The sequence below is a fragment of the Channa argus genome, chromosome 8, assembly GCF_033026475.1.
Source record: "Channa argus isolate prfri chromosome 8, Channa argus male v1.0, whole genome shotgun sequence".
Lineage (NCBI taxonomy): Eukaryota > Metazoa > Chordata > Actinopteri > Anabantiformes > Channidae > Channa > Channa argus.
Window position 1 is genome coordinate 89,154 of NC_090204.1, and position 15,152 is coordinate 104,305.

General features: G+C 39.0%; 1 protein-coding gene across 1 annotated transcript in view; it reads left to right on the forward strand.

Annotated features, from left to right (window-relative positions):
* Positions 1-445: 445 nt before the first annotated feature.
* The window catches only part of mcf2l2 (MCF.2 cell line derived transforming sequence-like 2), a 98,446-nt gene continuing 83,739 nt past the window's right edge, over positions 446-15,152 (forward strand). The window contains exon 1 of the mRNA XM_067513021.1: positions 446-1,088. Within this exon, the coding sequence (XP_067369122.1) occupies positions 1,010-1,088 (79 nt within the window). The 5' untranslated portion in view covers positions 446-1,009. The remainder of the gene's footprint in view (positions 1,089-15,152) is intronic.

Below are 15,152 nucleotides of genomic sequence, written 5' to 3' on the forward strand. Positions count from 1 at the left end.
ATCTGTTTTTTTTTTCAGGAAAAATCGCACGAAATTGGCAAATATTGTAGCCTGAGGATCAATCCGTGTCACTGGCTCCAATCCATGCACAGCACAGCTCCAGGCACCAGTATTTCTCTCCAATCAAACCCCACACCCTCTTTGCCCTCCCCCCTGCAGTCTGTGCATCTCTCTCCACCCTGCAGGCAGGTATAGCAGCCATGTGATTTGTTTCCCACTCATTGTGACTTGGCTTCTTTATCAAGAAAAACAGGACATCATCATCATCAACAAAGCAGTGGCAGCAGCAGCATCAGTGCTTTCCTACCCTTAGCCTGAAGAGTATTGTGGACTCCTTTTTTAAATTCTAACTCTTAATATTATTGGTTTTTGACTCAGTGGCAGCATCATGGAAAGGACTCAGCCTACTGTCTGGGTGGCAGATGTTTTGTTTATTTATTTTCCATTTTAACCAAAGTTGGAGTGTTATTTTCTCACTTACAAACTGGATATTTCTTTAATGACTTTCAGTTTTTCCCACTAAATTGAGGTTTATTGGCTGATGAACCAAAGAGATATCCTTTGTTCTGAGTGACTGTGCGTTTGATTTTTTTGGTTGGCTTTCAGAAAAATGTAATTGCTATTTTTCTTCACTAAACACTTACTGACTGCTTCTCTCAATTACAAACTGACCTACTTGGTTATTTTACCGGGCATACATGGTGCTTACATTGTTCATGTTTAGTTTAATTTCTGGGAGTGGCATCATCATTATCACCCTCAGGGTTTGGGGCTGCTTGGATGTGATGGAAGCTGTGGGGGCTTGATGCAAGATAAATTAAAACAAGAAAGAACTATAGGCAAGAGGCAGCAGAGTTGAGAAAAAACCTGGGAGGACAACAAACTGGATTAGAGAGGAAAAGCTGGGGAGATTGAAGGGAAAGGAAGGGGCGAGGAGAGGAGGCGTGGTAGCAGAGAGAGAGAGAGAAAGAGAGAGGGAGAGGACAGTAAATGCGACCCACACCCTGAGATGCTGTGCTGGCTGAAGGAAGACGAGATGTCGGTGCAGGAACTACTACAGAGGGTGCAGTGTGTCATCACACATGTCGGTAAGTCATCACATTTCTCCCCTTGTCTTTCTTCCCTTGTTAAGTTCGATGCTAGCTTTGGTGTAGAAGATTGTCTCCTCTGGGAGATTACCCTCCTCCTGTCAGTTGCAGTGTGTGGTGGGAGATGTTATTAACTGGTTTTGTCTCCTATTTTTTGGGGAAAATTCAGTTGGTTGCAAGTGTGAAGGGAAGCAGAGCAGAGCAGATGAATGGCATGCAGGGAAGTGTCATCCTCTCATCACTTAGTGAAAAGGGAGGATACAGAGGGAAGCTCTGCAAATGGGCAGATAGGAAAGTGTGTCATCATGGTGCAACACTGGGGGAACATATTCACAGAAATACGAACTGTTTATTTCACTTTATTTAATGTGTCAGGTGATTCTCCATTTAGCAGCAGACATTAATTGCAAGTGAGATGTGTTTCTGCTGATGTCTGAGGGAAAATGTTTTGTTTTTATTTTTAAATTGATTAATGAGAGTACGCATTAATAGCCACTTCAATTTTAAATTCCTCTTTTAGCCTTTTATCTCTCCTTTGCTTTTTCCTTTTCATTCTCATGTCACCCTCATTTTTCCCCTCCTTCTCCTTTCCTCCATCCTCCCACGAATCCTTCACCATCCCCTCCTTCTCTCTCTCGTCCACTTCATCGTCCTTCCATCCCATTTTCCCACTTCCTTTTATTTCCTGGCTGGATGCGGAAGTAGGTTAATGTGCCACGCTGGAGACTATCGAACAGCATCCTCCATAACTGCAATTCTTGCACCGTATTGTATTGAAGCAGAATAGAGGGGAGGGGCATGGAAAGTGAGCTTGTGGAGAGCATTACTATGGAAACGGAGCTTGCTTTTGCTAAGCAAGGGACCTGGAATTGATTTATTGGGAGCTAGACTCACACACAGTTTCACAACTCATAATTTATTGGATTTTTTTTTGTCTTTTCCAAACTTTTTAAATGAGCATGCAATATTGGACTTCACTCAATTTTGCACATATTACTTATCTGTGTGACTCTTATGGTGGTTCTGATAAAATCTGATCATCTTAGTCAATGTGTAAAGTATGCTCCAAGTTAAAGTTTTATTATTTTTTCATTTGACATTAACAACTTCAGAACCATATGGGTTAACTCTGAGTTGCTTTTGACGTTGGAACACACAACTGTTGTAAGATTCCATGATCACACACACACGCACACATGCACGCACGCACACACGCACACACAAACAAAACCAATGTACTCACTAAAATTAAACCAATGGATGCAAGTAAAAAATCTGTGTTTTTCGCATGACCATTGTTGCAATGCTTGTTTTTTATTTCAATTATATTTATTATCTTTTACTTTATAAAGACTGAACGAGGGTGCTATTGTGTTAGCTATGTTGTTTGTTCACTTGTGCCTGCTACAGTGGATAGAATTGATTCATTCAAATTTGATGACGATGGGATGAGGAGATGGGAAGATGGGAAGAAATTGGATTAGCAAGCAGCGGTATTTGTAAAAAAACTAATAACAAGAAATACATAATTAGTTTTACAGTGGTTCCAAAAAGATAAGATGGCTGCCCTACTGACCTACTATGGCAGCAGCACTGCACCAGCTTTTCAGAATCATGACAGAAAGTCAGAAAACGAACGCTAAGTCACCAACAGAAAGGCAGAAAAAAATCTTGCAAGGTGGTACCAGCTCACTCAAAAGTTATCCTCATAACTCACACCATGGTGTGACATCAACTTTAGATTTGGCATCCTTTCAAAGTAAAACTAAAACTACAAGGTATCCCTAATTTTTTATTAGAGACACCAGCACTGCGCCAGGTCTGTCTGAATAAGCGGCACTGTGCAGTGTTGCCTGTAGTACTGCTGATAAAATACGGATTCCTATATTTCTTACTACTACTAAAAATTGCCATCACATACTTGGAATTATGGGCAACTTTGAAGCTCTATAGATAAGATAAAGACGATGCACTCCGAATCACATCACATTTGATTCTTTATGCATATGTTTCAGCTAAGGCATCAGTACAAACAAATCTTCGAGTTCTTCACACGTTGGTGTCACTTCTCTTTTAGGTTCTCCAGTACAGTAGTGCTGTGAGGTGTGTAAGTGAAACCATTAGACCAAGCTTCCTTAAAATTGTTGCATTAGGCCTGTGCAATATAAAAATATTGCCATTTATAAACTACTTATCTTACTGAATTTATTTAGATGAGAGAAGCACAGAAGCCATTAGTTACTGAGTCTAAGGAGGGGAGCAAAGGAGCTCTCCCATCATTTCCTGACCTTCACATTGTCTTTGCTTCTCTGTGTGTTCTGGTGCCAAAAACAGCAAGTACGGTTCACAGGTGAAAAGAGAGACCCAAAAAAGCAGCAAATATAGCTGCTACAAAACATTGCAGCACTCATCATCATACCTCTGACACCATGAGAGTTTTTATCAGCAAGACCAAACTGAGAAGATGATTCTTTATTCACTGTAGATATCACAACTGTTTCAGAACTCACCCAGTCCTTTTGAACTTTCTGCTGCTTTCCCCATGTTGTAGACTATGAACGAAACAAAGTATTTGCGCTGACTTTTTAGCCTCCCCAGTCAGCCCAGTTTCCTGATGCAGATGCAATGCAATGTTATGCGCTGTTACAGATATTAAAATTAAAAAAAGATCATTTTTAGAATTGTTCTATAATATTTTTACTTAAAAAAAGAAGCCACAACATGGTTCTATTTGACCATCACTATGAGATCATATTTATGTCAATAGTAACTAAACAAAAACATTTAAACAAAATAATGTAAGTGCAAAAAACTACAATTAAGTTTAAATAGATTGTTGCAATAAATCACAGTATCCTCTAACAGAAACAATATTTCGTTTCACTGCCAGATGTTTCAGTGCTGAATTGGTCAGATTTGCTGCTAACTGTTTCAGTGTCAGTTTCTGGCACACAGCTACCACATTAGTGTGGAAGCTAACAGGCTCACTGGGTGCAACAGCTAGACAAGACAAAATGTAGTTACAGTATCCTGTTGCATTAAAAAGATTAGAACTTTTTTTTTCATAATTTTTGTACTAGAACATGTGATTCCACATTGTTCTAGTACAAAGGTACAATCTAACAATGCAGAAATTGTCCATCTGCATTACCAGAAGCAAACAGAACTGAACCGAGAAACAGTCACCCCAGAACCGTGATATGAACCAAGCTGAAATGTTCCATCAATTATAGAGTCATATGAAATAGTTTTACTGTAGGTACAGGGTGATCATCTATTTGTGTTCAGTGATACAGACATCTGCTCCAGGGCCATTGGCTGTCACTAGAAAAGTTGCTGACCAATGAGGTCACAGTTTGTCAGAGACATAGGCTACTTATAGTCAGAAATAAAATTTAAATGATAGTTTTGCATTTTAAGTCATTTTAATTGATTTTAATTGTTTTTATCCACATTCAGTTTCTTTTTTGTTTAATTTGTCTTTGGCAGTAACATGGATTTTATAATAGTTTATACTTTAGAGATAATGATAAAGTTAAAAATAATACTTTTTTGCCTATAGACCATGGAGCAGCATGACTCACTGCAGCTGTTGGCCTATGGTGTTATCGTGCAGCAGCAGGATGTATAATTTAACGTAACTCCTGTGTTCCCCTCATGCATAGTTCATGACTGCACATGCCACATTAAGGACATCTGATCTAAAAATGGCTGCTTGTGTGCCACCGATGTGTGTTGTGAGGATGATTAGTACTGAGGTCTGCAGATAACAGCATGCTGCTAAGACAGAAAAATATATTCTTGTGCAATATAAAGCTCTGTCCAGTCTGCGAGTGCCTCCTTTATTAAAGGAAGGTGTTTTTGTAGGGGCCTCATGAGTGACATTCATATTTTCCAGTAAAAAGGTAATGTTGTAAGGGAGGGATGATGCTGAATGTGGCAGTGTTGTGTAGTTTCAGGCAAATGAGAGAGTCTGGGAAAATGTGGCATTAATGCTGGATTCGTGGGGACTGCCACAAGGTGGAGTGAGGCTGTACCACAGCTTTAGAGAGACTGTTGCTGGATATGGATACAACTCTTTCTCTCTTCTCAAAACTAACTTTATTGAACGTGGTCTATTGCTATTTTTGCTATTTTTTCCTTTTTTTGTTTTTTGTTTTTGGCCTCAATTCTTTGTGGAAATACAAATATAATGCTCACCAAATTCCATAGAATTCTCTAAATTCATGCTTAAATTACCCATGGAAAAAAAATCAAACCCCTTTTCTTTAATTTTTCAATAAAGGTTGATATTAGGTTGGTATTAATTAATAGAGTAATCAACTCAACTGATTATAATTAATTAAGTAATTTAATGCATTATTTCCTTAATGTAAGTTTTGTTAAAAAGCATTTTCATTTCTTGTTCTAACTCTTTTGAGCTCTATACATAATCACATAGAGTTTTGTTTTGTTGGTATACATCATCCATACAACTGATTTTTAAATTTTGTGTATAAAAACTACTTCTTTGGTCAAAGTGGCCATTTTTTGTCATTTTGGATTTCTGAATCTTCTGGTCCTCCCAAATCATGATAACGTTGACCTGACATGGTGGGCTATTAAATGTAGATAAAGACAATAATCATGGTGGTCAGGGAAGGTTATAGCATAATTTTGGAAGTAAGTTGATTTTATAATGGCCATTAGTGATGTTGCAGTGGCATCAGGCTCAGTATGGCAGCCCAGATGTCTCTATCCACATTCCCCAGCTCCTTCAGCTATGGGTGTTTCCAGACCATATGACATATGTAATATCCACAGCATGTCCCAGGGTCCCAGTTGGATGCGGCCAGAAAATTTGCAAACAATTTCCAAGGAGCCATCCTGACAAGATTCTCAGACCACCTGAACTGGCTCATTTTAATATGGACGAGAAGCTACTCCACTCAGTCTCTAGGGCTCAACCTGACATTTAACAGTTTTCCTTTGAAATACCAATATTAGTCAGAAGCACCAGAATTTAATGGTAATCAGAATGTAAAACTGTAGGAAATACAATCTTAAATTCTAATAAACCAGACTTAATATCCATTTCTGGACAAGTGAAGAGCACCTGCCTCCTAGCACTTCAGTATGCATAAAGTAACCTACTTTCTGTCTTACTTGTGGTGCTCTGTGAACACACTGTTGGAATGAATGAGTCATATTAATGGGGCTAAGAGGATTAGCTTGACAGCCACAACTGACTGAGCCGAACTGAGTGTGAAAGGAATCATTGAAGCAAAATCTGAGAGGGGATATTTTCTTTCTTTTCATACTTCACCAAAAATGTACAGTACTTTATAATTCACTGCAAGAAACGTTGCATGGGAGAACATTTTGACACCTTTGAGAGTGTGACACCGAGAGCAAGGGGGGGGTATGGAGGGGAGGGATGATTAAACATTAACATGTCTGGATAATGGTGGCAATATGTTGGCTTCAAGTACTAAACTCATTTTTAATGTATTCATAAGTTGTTGTTGTTGACGCCAGTGTCAGTGACAATGGAAGTTATCGTGTTTGACCTATTGCTGACAGGGACTGATGAAGTCTTTAGATCTGTGGTAATACACTTTGTTGTGTTTAATATATTTGTCTTGATCGAGTATTCATAATCAGGCACAATGCAACACGTTATTACCGTATACCATTAGGCACTGTGTAATTATTTTCAGTAAATTTACAACCACTATCTTCAGAGGGGGCCCGGTGGATCAATGGGTAGAGCATTGGGTTGAGATGAAGAAGGCTGCATGATCGAATCTCACCCTACCAGGTGTGGTCCCCACCTAGCCATCAAGGGCCACCTAAAAAAAAAAAAGTCATGAAAAAAATCAACATACAGATTTTGTTCCGCTATGATGACTCCTGAAGGGAAAAGACGAAAGCCATTGATTTTTTTGTGACAACCATTATCCTTATCCTTTCTGATTTTTAATAGCTACACTAGTTGTGTCTCTGTTTCAATTCAATTCAATTCAACTTTATTTATATAGGGCCAATTCACAACAAAGGCATCTCAGGGCACTTAATAATAGTCAAGATTATAAAGATGTATAGAGAGAACCCAACAATTCCCCCTGGAGCAATAAGCTGATGTATTGTGTTTTTAACACACAGTTATTAACACTTGTGTGTTTCTGTTAAGTTAAATAAAATAAGAGGTAATATAGGTAAAATAAAAATATAAAGTTGTCTGCAGCTTATAGAATAATGGAATATATCACTAAATTTAACCAAAAGCATATGCTTTTTTACTTTTTATATTAATAATTACTTCTACTGCAATTAATTTGCAAGTATTTGTTTTACTAGTGAAAATAATAAGCAAACATGAAGAAAAACTTTCCCAAGTCCTTATCTGTGCTCTGATGGATGTTACATAAGTGGTTCCACTTGTGACAACACAGTAGCTAAGACACAATAGACCAAAGGGATGCTGAAATTCTAAAAGTTGGCTACATATTTTGTCTCACTCTCACAGAGATGAAGCTGCTGTGGCCTAGAACAAAGAAAGGTGAACAACTTGGATCCCTCCACAAAGCGAGGTGAAAAATGACATTGTCAGAGGTCACAGCTTGAACAGACCATTTCCTTTTAATTCATGCAGTCTCCTTCCTGCACACTTCCTTGTTGTGATGATGGAAACTATGAGCTTTAACAACAGCAGCAGATGTGCATCCAGAAGTTGTTTACACATTATGAACATGTAAACACTGGACACTAGACAATGCTCTTGGTTTACCGCATGATAAGGAAGATAAGGAGTTTTCTATTGTTAGACCGGGTTAATATGCCGTATTCCTGAAGACCGTCATTGCAAAGGTTCACTGAGGTCTTTAAATGAAGCAAATAACTAATCTAGTCTTAAAACTAGATGAAGAAAAAAAATTACATTCAGTTATTTATTGTGGAAACTGAGATGTGCTCACGAGCATGAAGAAATTATCAGGCATAGATATAAATGCTGAGAAATACACGGCTTTTATACAATTGGGGTCCATTGTCTTAGCCAGGGACACTTCGACATGTAGTCGGGATGAGTGGGGCAAGAGCCTCCGACTCTATGGTCGGTAGGCAGCACCTTTACCAACTGAGCCTACATGGTTAGTGGACAACATATAGTGGAAAGTTTGTCAGCCAAAGAGTGGCCAGTTTGTAGTGTTTGTGGCAAAGAACAACCCATAGGTAACTGAAGTGTTAACTGTGGACTTTTTGTGGACAGCCTGTCTCCAGCTTCATACATTATAACGCAGCTTCATACTATAATTGTTCTTAACAATTATTTTTCCAGTTATATGAAGCAATATTTTATTTGCAGATTGTCATCATGGACCATATTGTGCATGTTAAATGAAGATTTCCTCGCCATCAGCAATTTTTAGCTTGGGATTTGTGCTATTACCTACCGGTCCCTAAGCTCTGTTGTAATGACGTCAGAGCTGAATTCTCTCTCCTTCCTCTCCATGTGGCTGGCATGGGGGTGGTGCTGGAGGTGAGAGGGTGGGTTACTAGATTCATTAAAAAGAGTCTGTCTTCTGGACTGAGGCCAGCTGACCAGCTCTGCTCACAACAATATGGCTGAACAATAGAATTCTATCCACTGGGCCACAGGAGATCTGTGATTTCACAGTCTGACCTAATTTGCACTGATTTTCCAAGCAGGTCAGTCCTCAGCAGATCATGTGAGCCAAGGTCAAGTCAGTTACAGTTCTAAAGTAGTGCAAAAGGGACATGGACACAGAAATCCACACAGTGCAGAAGGCACTGAAAATCCATTCATATAATATTTATATCAGCGTCAGTATCAGTGTGTTTGTATCAGTTTTTTTACAGTCCAATGTTCTTGGTCTCTGGGATGCGCCAAGAGATACTGATGGCACTTGGGTTTACATTTGCAGCTTCACTGGGCTGCCTCAGAAAGTAGAGAGGCCGCCCTTAAGCTTGGGGGGAAGCCAGTAGACTCAGTACTTGTCTAGTATAATTCTGGCTTTGGTCTATGTTGTCTTAGATCCTGTTTACCTGTTTTTGCTTTTTATTTACAGCTCTCCTGCAGCCCACTGGATGCTCCTACCCTCTCTCTGAAATATCTCTTTGCCTACTCAACTTTCTCACCAGTGTTGCCTTTTGTACTTTGCTCCACCCACCTGTGACCTATTCCCCAATTTGTGTCTTGCTATGTATATCTGCAGTTTCTTGCTTCCTAGCTGGGGTGTTCATAGCTTTGTTCTAGTATTAATGGATTTTGTTTAGATTCTTTGTTCTGTCTCTTGTCAAACTCCCTAGACTGACCATTGCCTCCAGTTCTTCCAATTTTGGTGCTGCTGCTTGGACTTGTAGTACACCTATTATAACTCGGCTGGATTACTGTAATTCTCTGTATTTTGGTGTCTCTCACTTCTCCCTGTCCCGTCTTCAGCTGGTACAAACTGCCGCTGCACGTTTGTTAACTTGAACATGGAAGAGAGAGCACATCACCCCGGTTTTAGCATTGCTGCACTGGCTGCCTGAATATTAGAGTTAAGTTAAAATTTTTTACATTTGTTTTTAAGTCCTTAAATGGTCTTGCTCCGCCCTATCCCTCTGAGTTGCTATATGTGCACTCCCCCTCCAGGTCGCTCGGGTCAGCTGACCAACTGCTCCTGGACGTGCTGAGGACACTCAGCTCAGGGGAGACAGAGCATTTGCTGTTGCAGGTCCCAATTTGTGAAATGCACTGCTTTTGCAAGTTAGACAGGCCTCCTCACTGTCTATTTTTAAATCAAAGCTGAAACCTTACTTTTTCTCCCTGGCTTTTGACCCAGTATGAGTAGGTGACTGTATTATTTTATTGTATTTTTATTCTTTTTATCCTTTAATACTTTATATGTATTTATTTTGGCTTTACCATTTTAAATTGTTAAGCACTTTGGACAGTTTTTGCTGTTTCTTAAGTGCTTTATAAATAAAGTTGGCTTGGCAATTTCTGGTTTGATAATTAACACATCTGTGATATCGGCACTTGGGCCCTACCTTCCTTATACACACATTTGTGACAGCTGTAATTTATTTTATTTGATTGTATGTGTAAGGAATGTCTAAAGCAATATTCAACACATCATTTATCAGGAGTCTAGATATTAGAATTTAGCACATTATTTTAACTTCGATTGGTTTAAGTCTTGTTCCCAAAGAATACCAGAGAGCAGTAAACTACAGCTGACCTGTAGAAATAGTATGTTCTGGTGGATTTTCAACATCCCAAACTGAATGCACAAGTTTTGTGAGTTTCATCTCTGTATGAAATCCTTTGGTTTCTTCTTGTTTTGCTCCTCTTTGTGCTTTAGTCACAATTTGTCAGTGCTAGTGCTGGTGTTGGTGTTCTCACTAAGCTTTGACTTAGTTTGTGTGAGGCTGATGTGGTCTATCTTGACTGGGCCCAAGAGGGTGGGATTGCTGCATTTAGTGTTTAGGTAGGAAGAGAGAGAGAGAGAGAGAGAGAGAGAGAGAGAGAGAGAGAGAGAAGCATTAAAAGTAACTAACTAACTTGCTCAAAAATCAGCTGAAATCTGAATACCTTAACCCACAAGGCTACTCTGGCTATACACACACACACACAAACAAGCACACACACACACACACACACAAACACACACCACACAGAGCCATTTAGACAGGTGATTGACTCAAGACTATGTTCTATTTTCGTCAAGCTGATCTCTGATGCATAGGAACCTTTTTTAGAGTGGGAGGGGAGGAAAAAGTGGAAGGAAGAGGTGGTGTTTTTGGCAGGGATGGAAGCTCAGATTTGTTGCCAATTATTCCCAGTTGTCCCTTTTTGTTTTGCAACAAAAAAATACCTTGCAGTCCCCAAACACCATTATGGTTAAATTGATGTCTGTAAAGCTGTAAAGAGTTTATACTGAATTTTTGTTTTGATGCTGATTTACTGTATGGTAGTTGAAAAAAAAATTCTTTCCTTAGTATTTGCTTTCTTAGACAGGGCCTTTCTCCCAAGTTAAAATGTGCAAAAAGAATCAATTTTTAATGTAATCTGTAAAACTCCTACCATTATAGCTGGTAAGTAAAACTAAGGTTTCATTCAAAGCTCAATTTAAAGCCACCAAAGTAATGTAAGTGTATTTATACTTCGGATTAGCTAATGGCTTCTGTCAGGAATGGTCAAGAATGAAATAGGAGTATATAGGGGGCTATTAAGTCTGTGCTACTAATGAGTGTAATGTTTGGGATAATTCTGTAATCTGTGGTAAGAACTGACTCACAAACTCATTTAGGTTGGAGGACTTGTCTGATGGTATTGTGTCTCATCCATGTAACTGTAGTGGATAATTGAATTAATTTTTGGGTTTTTAGTTAAAATTAATTTAACAGAAACCCTGACACACATGTGTAGAACAGGCAGACCACATGCAGAAACGTTAGTACTGGCCAGTCTGGATTCAAAATGGGGGAACTTGACTTATACAGCTTTACTGAATGTGGCTTTGCTTTTAAAGCCGGAAAGTAATGTTGCTGCTCAAAGTAATATCGACATGCCTCTCTGTGCACATAAAGTTGCAACCAATGACACTGGGGGAGGCTGAGGCTCATAAAAAAGACATCTATGAGTTTCAGGGGTGGGGGTTTAAATCCCGATTTGTACTGGCCATCATCTACGTGCAGTTGTTTAACAACAATTATTATTATGAGTTTAAATGTAAGAAAAAGGTTAATGGTCTCTGCCACAGATCTTCTGGATGGAAGATGAAACATATTGCCACCACTTCCTGGTTTCGCTGTCACTTGAGAAACTGCTGACCAATGAGAATGCAGTTTTGTACAACCCACCCACATAACAGCTGTGTGTAAAGTGGTAAAAAAAAGAAAGAAAGGAACTGGAAAAATGGACGCAATGGAGAGTGAAAATTGTTTATTCACTATATAAAAGTTACCATTTGATTTCTGAGAGATTGTGTTTATAACCAATTCCACTTTAAGGCTCTAATCCCTCCTCTGAAAATACAGTATCTCCCTCCCTCTCTCTCTTTCTTGCTCTGTAACACTCCAAAGAGGAGGGCTTGCCTGGCAGTACTGTAGGAGATCTCCAAGCCGTTAGGACTGGACTGTTTTGTCACCAGACCGTGTGTGTGTATGTGTGTGTATTATGTTAATGTCTACGTTAGACTTATTGGTTGTTTTAGTCTTGCCTCAGCACCTATTGTCTGTGTGGACTGCATCAGAGCAAGAAAAGCAACATGGGATCAGTAATGTGTAAGTGATATGTGTGTGTTTTTTTGTGTGTAATTGACATATTCTGTAACTAGTAAATTTGAAAGATCAGCACCTAGAACAGCTTAGATCAAGTTGTAGTCTCCTTACTCCTACATTGTCAGTGAGGATGAGGATAGGGTCCCTGACCAAATCCCTCTCATCTACCTATAGGAGTATGGTTTTAGGATCCTTTTTGAGATAACCTTTATGGCACAGCTGGAACTCCTTTAGTGTTTGTTAATAAATCTCAAAAAATGTTGACAGGGTAATGGATGTGTGAGCAGAAAGACTTTACCTACAAAAGATTTCTTTTCCAATTCAAGAAAGTGTGTCCAAATGCTTCAGTGTGGAACAATATTGACCGATCATTATGGGGAACATTTAATGCTGGTGTCAGAACCCAGATTAGCTGTAGATGACTCAGAAAGTCCATGCAGAGCCCTGTCTACCACTACGTTAAAAACACAAGTTGGTGTTTCTGATGCTGATAGTTGTATCTGTTGTTCAGTGACATACACAATAGGTAAAACTAATAAGCATAGGTTCTTTTAACTCCTTTTTTGACACACACTTGTCACCAGTAGTTGCATAGCTCTAGTTCTTAGCTGGGGAAGCAGCATTTTAAGATAGTTTAAATCTACATTGTGGAACTTCAGCTGGCGCTATCACTTTTTCTTTCGGTTATGGTTGTCTTTCTAGACTGATATAGCACTTTTCTTTTCCTAACCAGTCTCTGGAATGTGTAAATCTGAGACCACTGCCTTGACATTTTATATGTATGGGAAAAGCAGAGTTCTGGTAGGAGGAGGGGGCCCAGCCTTTTACCACTGTGGCATGTAATTTAATGGAATTTAAAAAAAAAAAAAGTTTTTTTCAGCATAAAATGTTGGTGGTTACAGTATGCTATTATTTTGTCCACCTTATTTACATCACTGAGACTGATTATAAGGAATGTGAAATTACATCACCCTGTTAACCGCTGGGAAAGCAGATGCCATCTTGGGATCTATGGAGTCTATTTACCTGTGCCTGTTGACTGGAGAATGAGTAGAATTACCGGCATTTGTATCATTTGCATGAAAAGTTTAAATTGCTCAAATTTGATGGGAAGAGGTGAAGAGGAAGAAAAGGGACTCTACTGTACATGGTCAAAGTGAATCTGCTAATTAAGATCTGCTAATTCGAGTACAGTTGAACTTGCAATGATAAGGTACCTCACCTCTACTTAACCCACTTTGGAAGAAACACAGATGCTTTTCAGAATCATGACAGGGTCCAACTCACCAACAGTAAAAGTCTGCAGCAGGCATAAGTAAACAGACACCATAGAACACAAGATGGCGCCTGCTTCCCATAAACAGTTCTGTTCTCTATATTTCAAAGTCACCCTCTCAGTTTCAACACAAACTTAAGTATGATAATATCATAGTTATCAGTGTAAAAGCAAGTTGTTGTTTTTTTGTTTTATTTTGTTTCTGGTAGTCTTAGTTGCACATGCAAATGTCCTGTGATCAGCTTAACTTGAAATGCAGAGAGAATGTAGGTAAAGGCACCATTCTCTCAAGGGACATATGCCAAAACTGCTGCACTGGAATTGTTCTTGGCAAAAGGTGTGTCTGTGTGGGTGGTGTGTATGTGTGATCAGAAGCATGGAGAGACTACTTCAGTGACTATGCAGCAGAGCCAATCAGCAGGCTTGATGAATACATATAGTAAATATGAACATTCATCCCGGGTTTAAGACACTCTTAAACGAAAAACTGTAGTAATTATCAACCAACATTTTACACTTTGTGGACTTCTACCATGGAGATAGAGGGATAGTGGTCTATTACTTCCTAGGGGTGTGTCAGGATACTGCAAAATACAGTATAGTATATAGTATACAGTATTTTACCACCCCTCCATCCATTATTCTATGCTATTGAAAATGTGTGCATTTGTGTAGTATCTACCTACTTGTTTGAGGCTTACCATGAGTTTGCAGATGTCCTAGCAAAACTATACCATACTACCAAGTGATCAGTGTCTCAGTTGTGTTACTGATCGAAAGAAAGCTCTGGAGTGATCAAATGGTGCTATAGTTAAGTATTTGGAATACATACAGATACTGAAAACATTTATGGTTGTCCCATAAATGATAAAATAACTGACTCAAATAATTGTGACCTACAGAGCTGAACAGGTACACTGTTGCTCAACAGCAACAAGGTCCTTTGTTTGAACCCACCACCTGCCTGGGCCCTTCCTGTGTGGAATTTGCATGTTTTCCTCATGTCTGCATGTCCCCCCCAACTTCCTCAATAAGTAACAATAACTTGTTCATATCAGACTGATTTAATGTACGTGATCAGGTCATATTTTGCTGTGATTATAATAAATATATATACATAAGCACACTAGGATCTACTACTAAATTTAACAAACCAACCCAACCAAACATTTATGTATGGACTGCTTGACTGCTTAGGAGCAAAAAAACTGTGTTACAATAGCCACCAGTTTGGTGCCTGCCATCAAGGCAATTCCACCAGGCACCAGCTGACATAGAGGTGCTCTTTCATTGAACCCTTCTGGCGCTTGTAAGAGGCTAATGACAAACCACATGTAGCTGTGGGTTTATAAGTTGAAATTACTTAGAAGTAAATAAAAAAAAAATAATTATAGTAATTATACAGATTATAAGACCGGTTACATTTCAATACAATGCTGCATTTAAACCACATACCACAGTTAGGTCTTAACATTTAACAAGTAGCTGACATAGCAGTGTGTGACATAACATTTGGT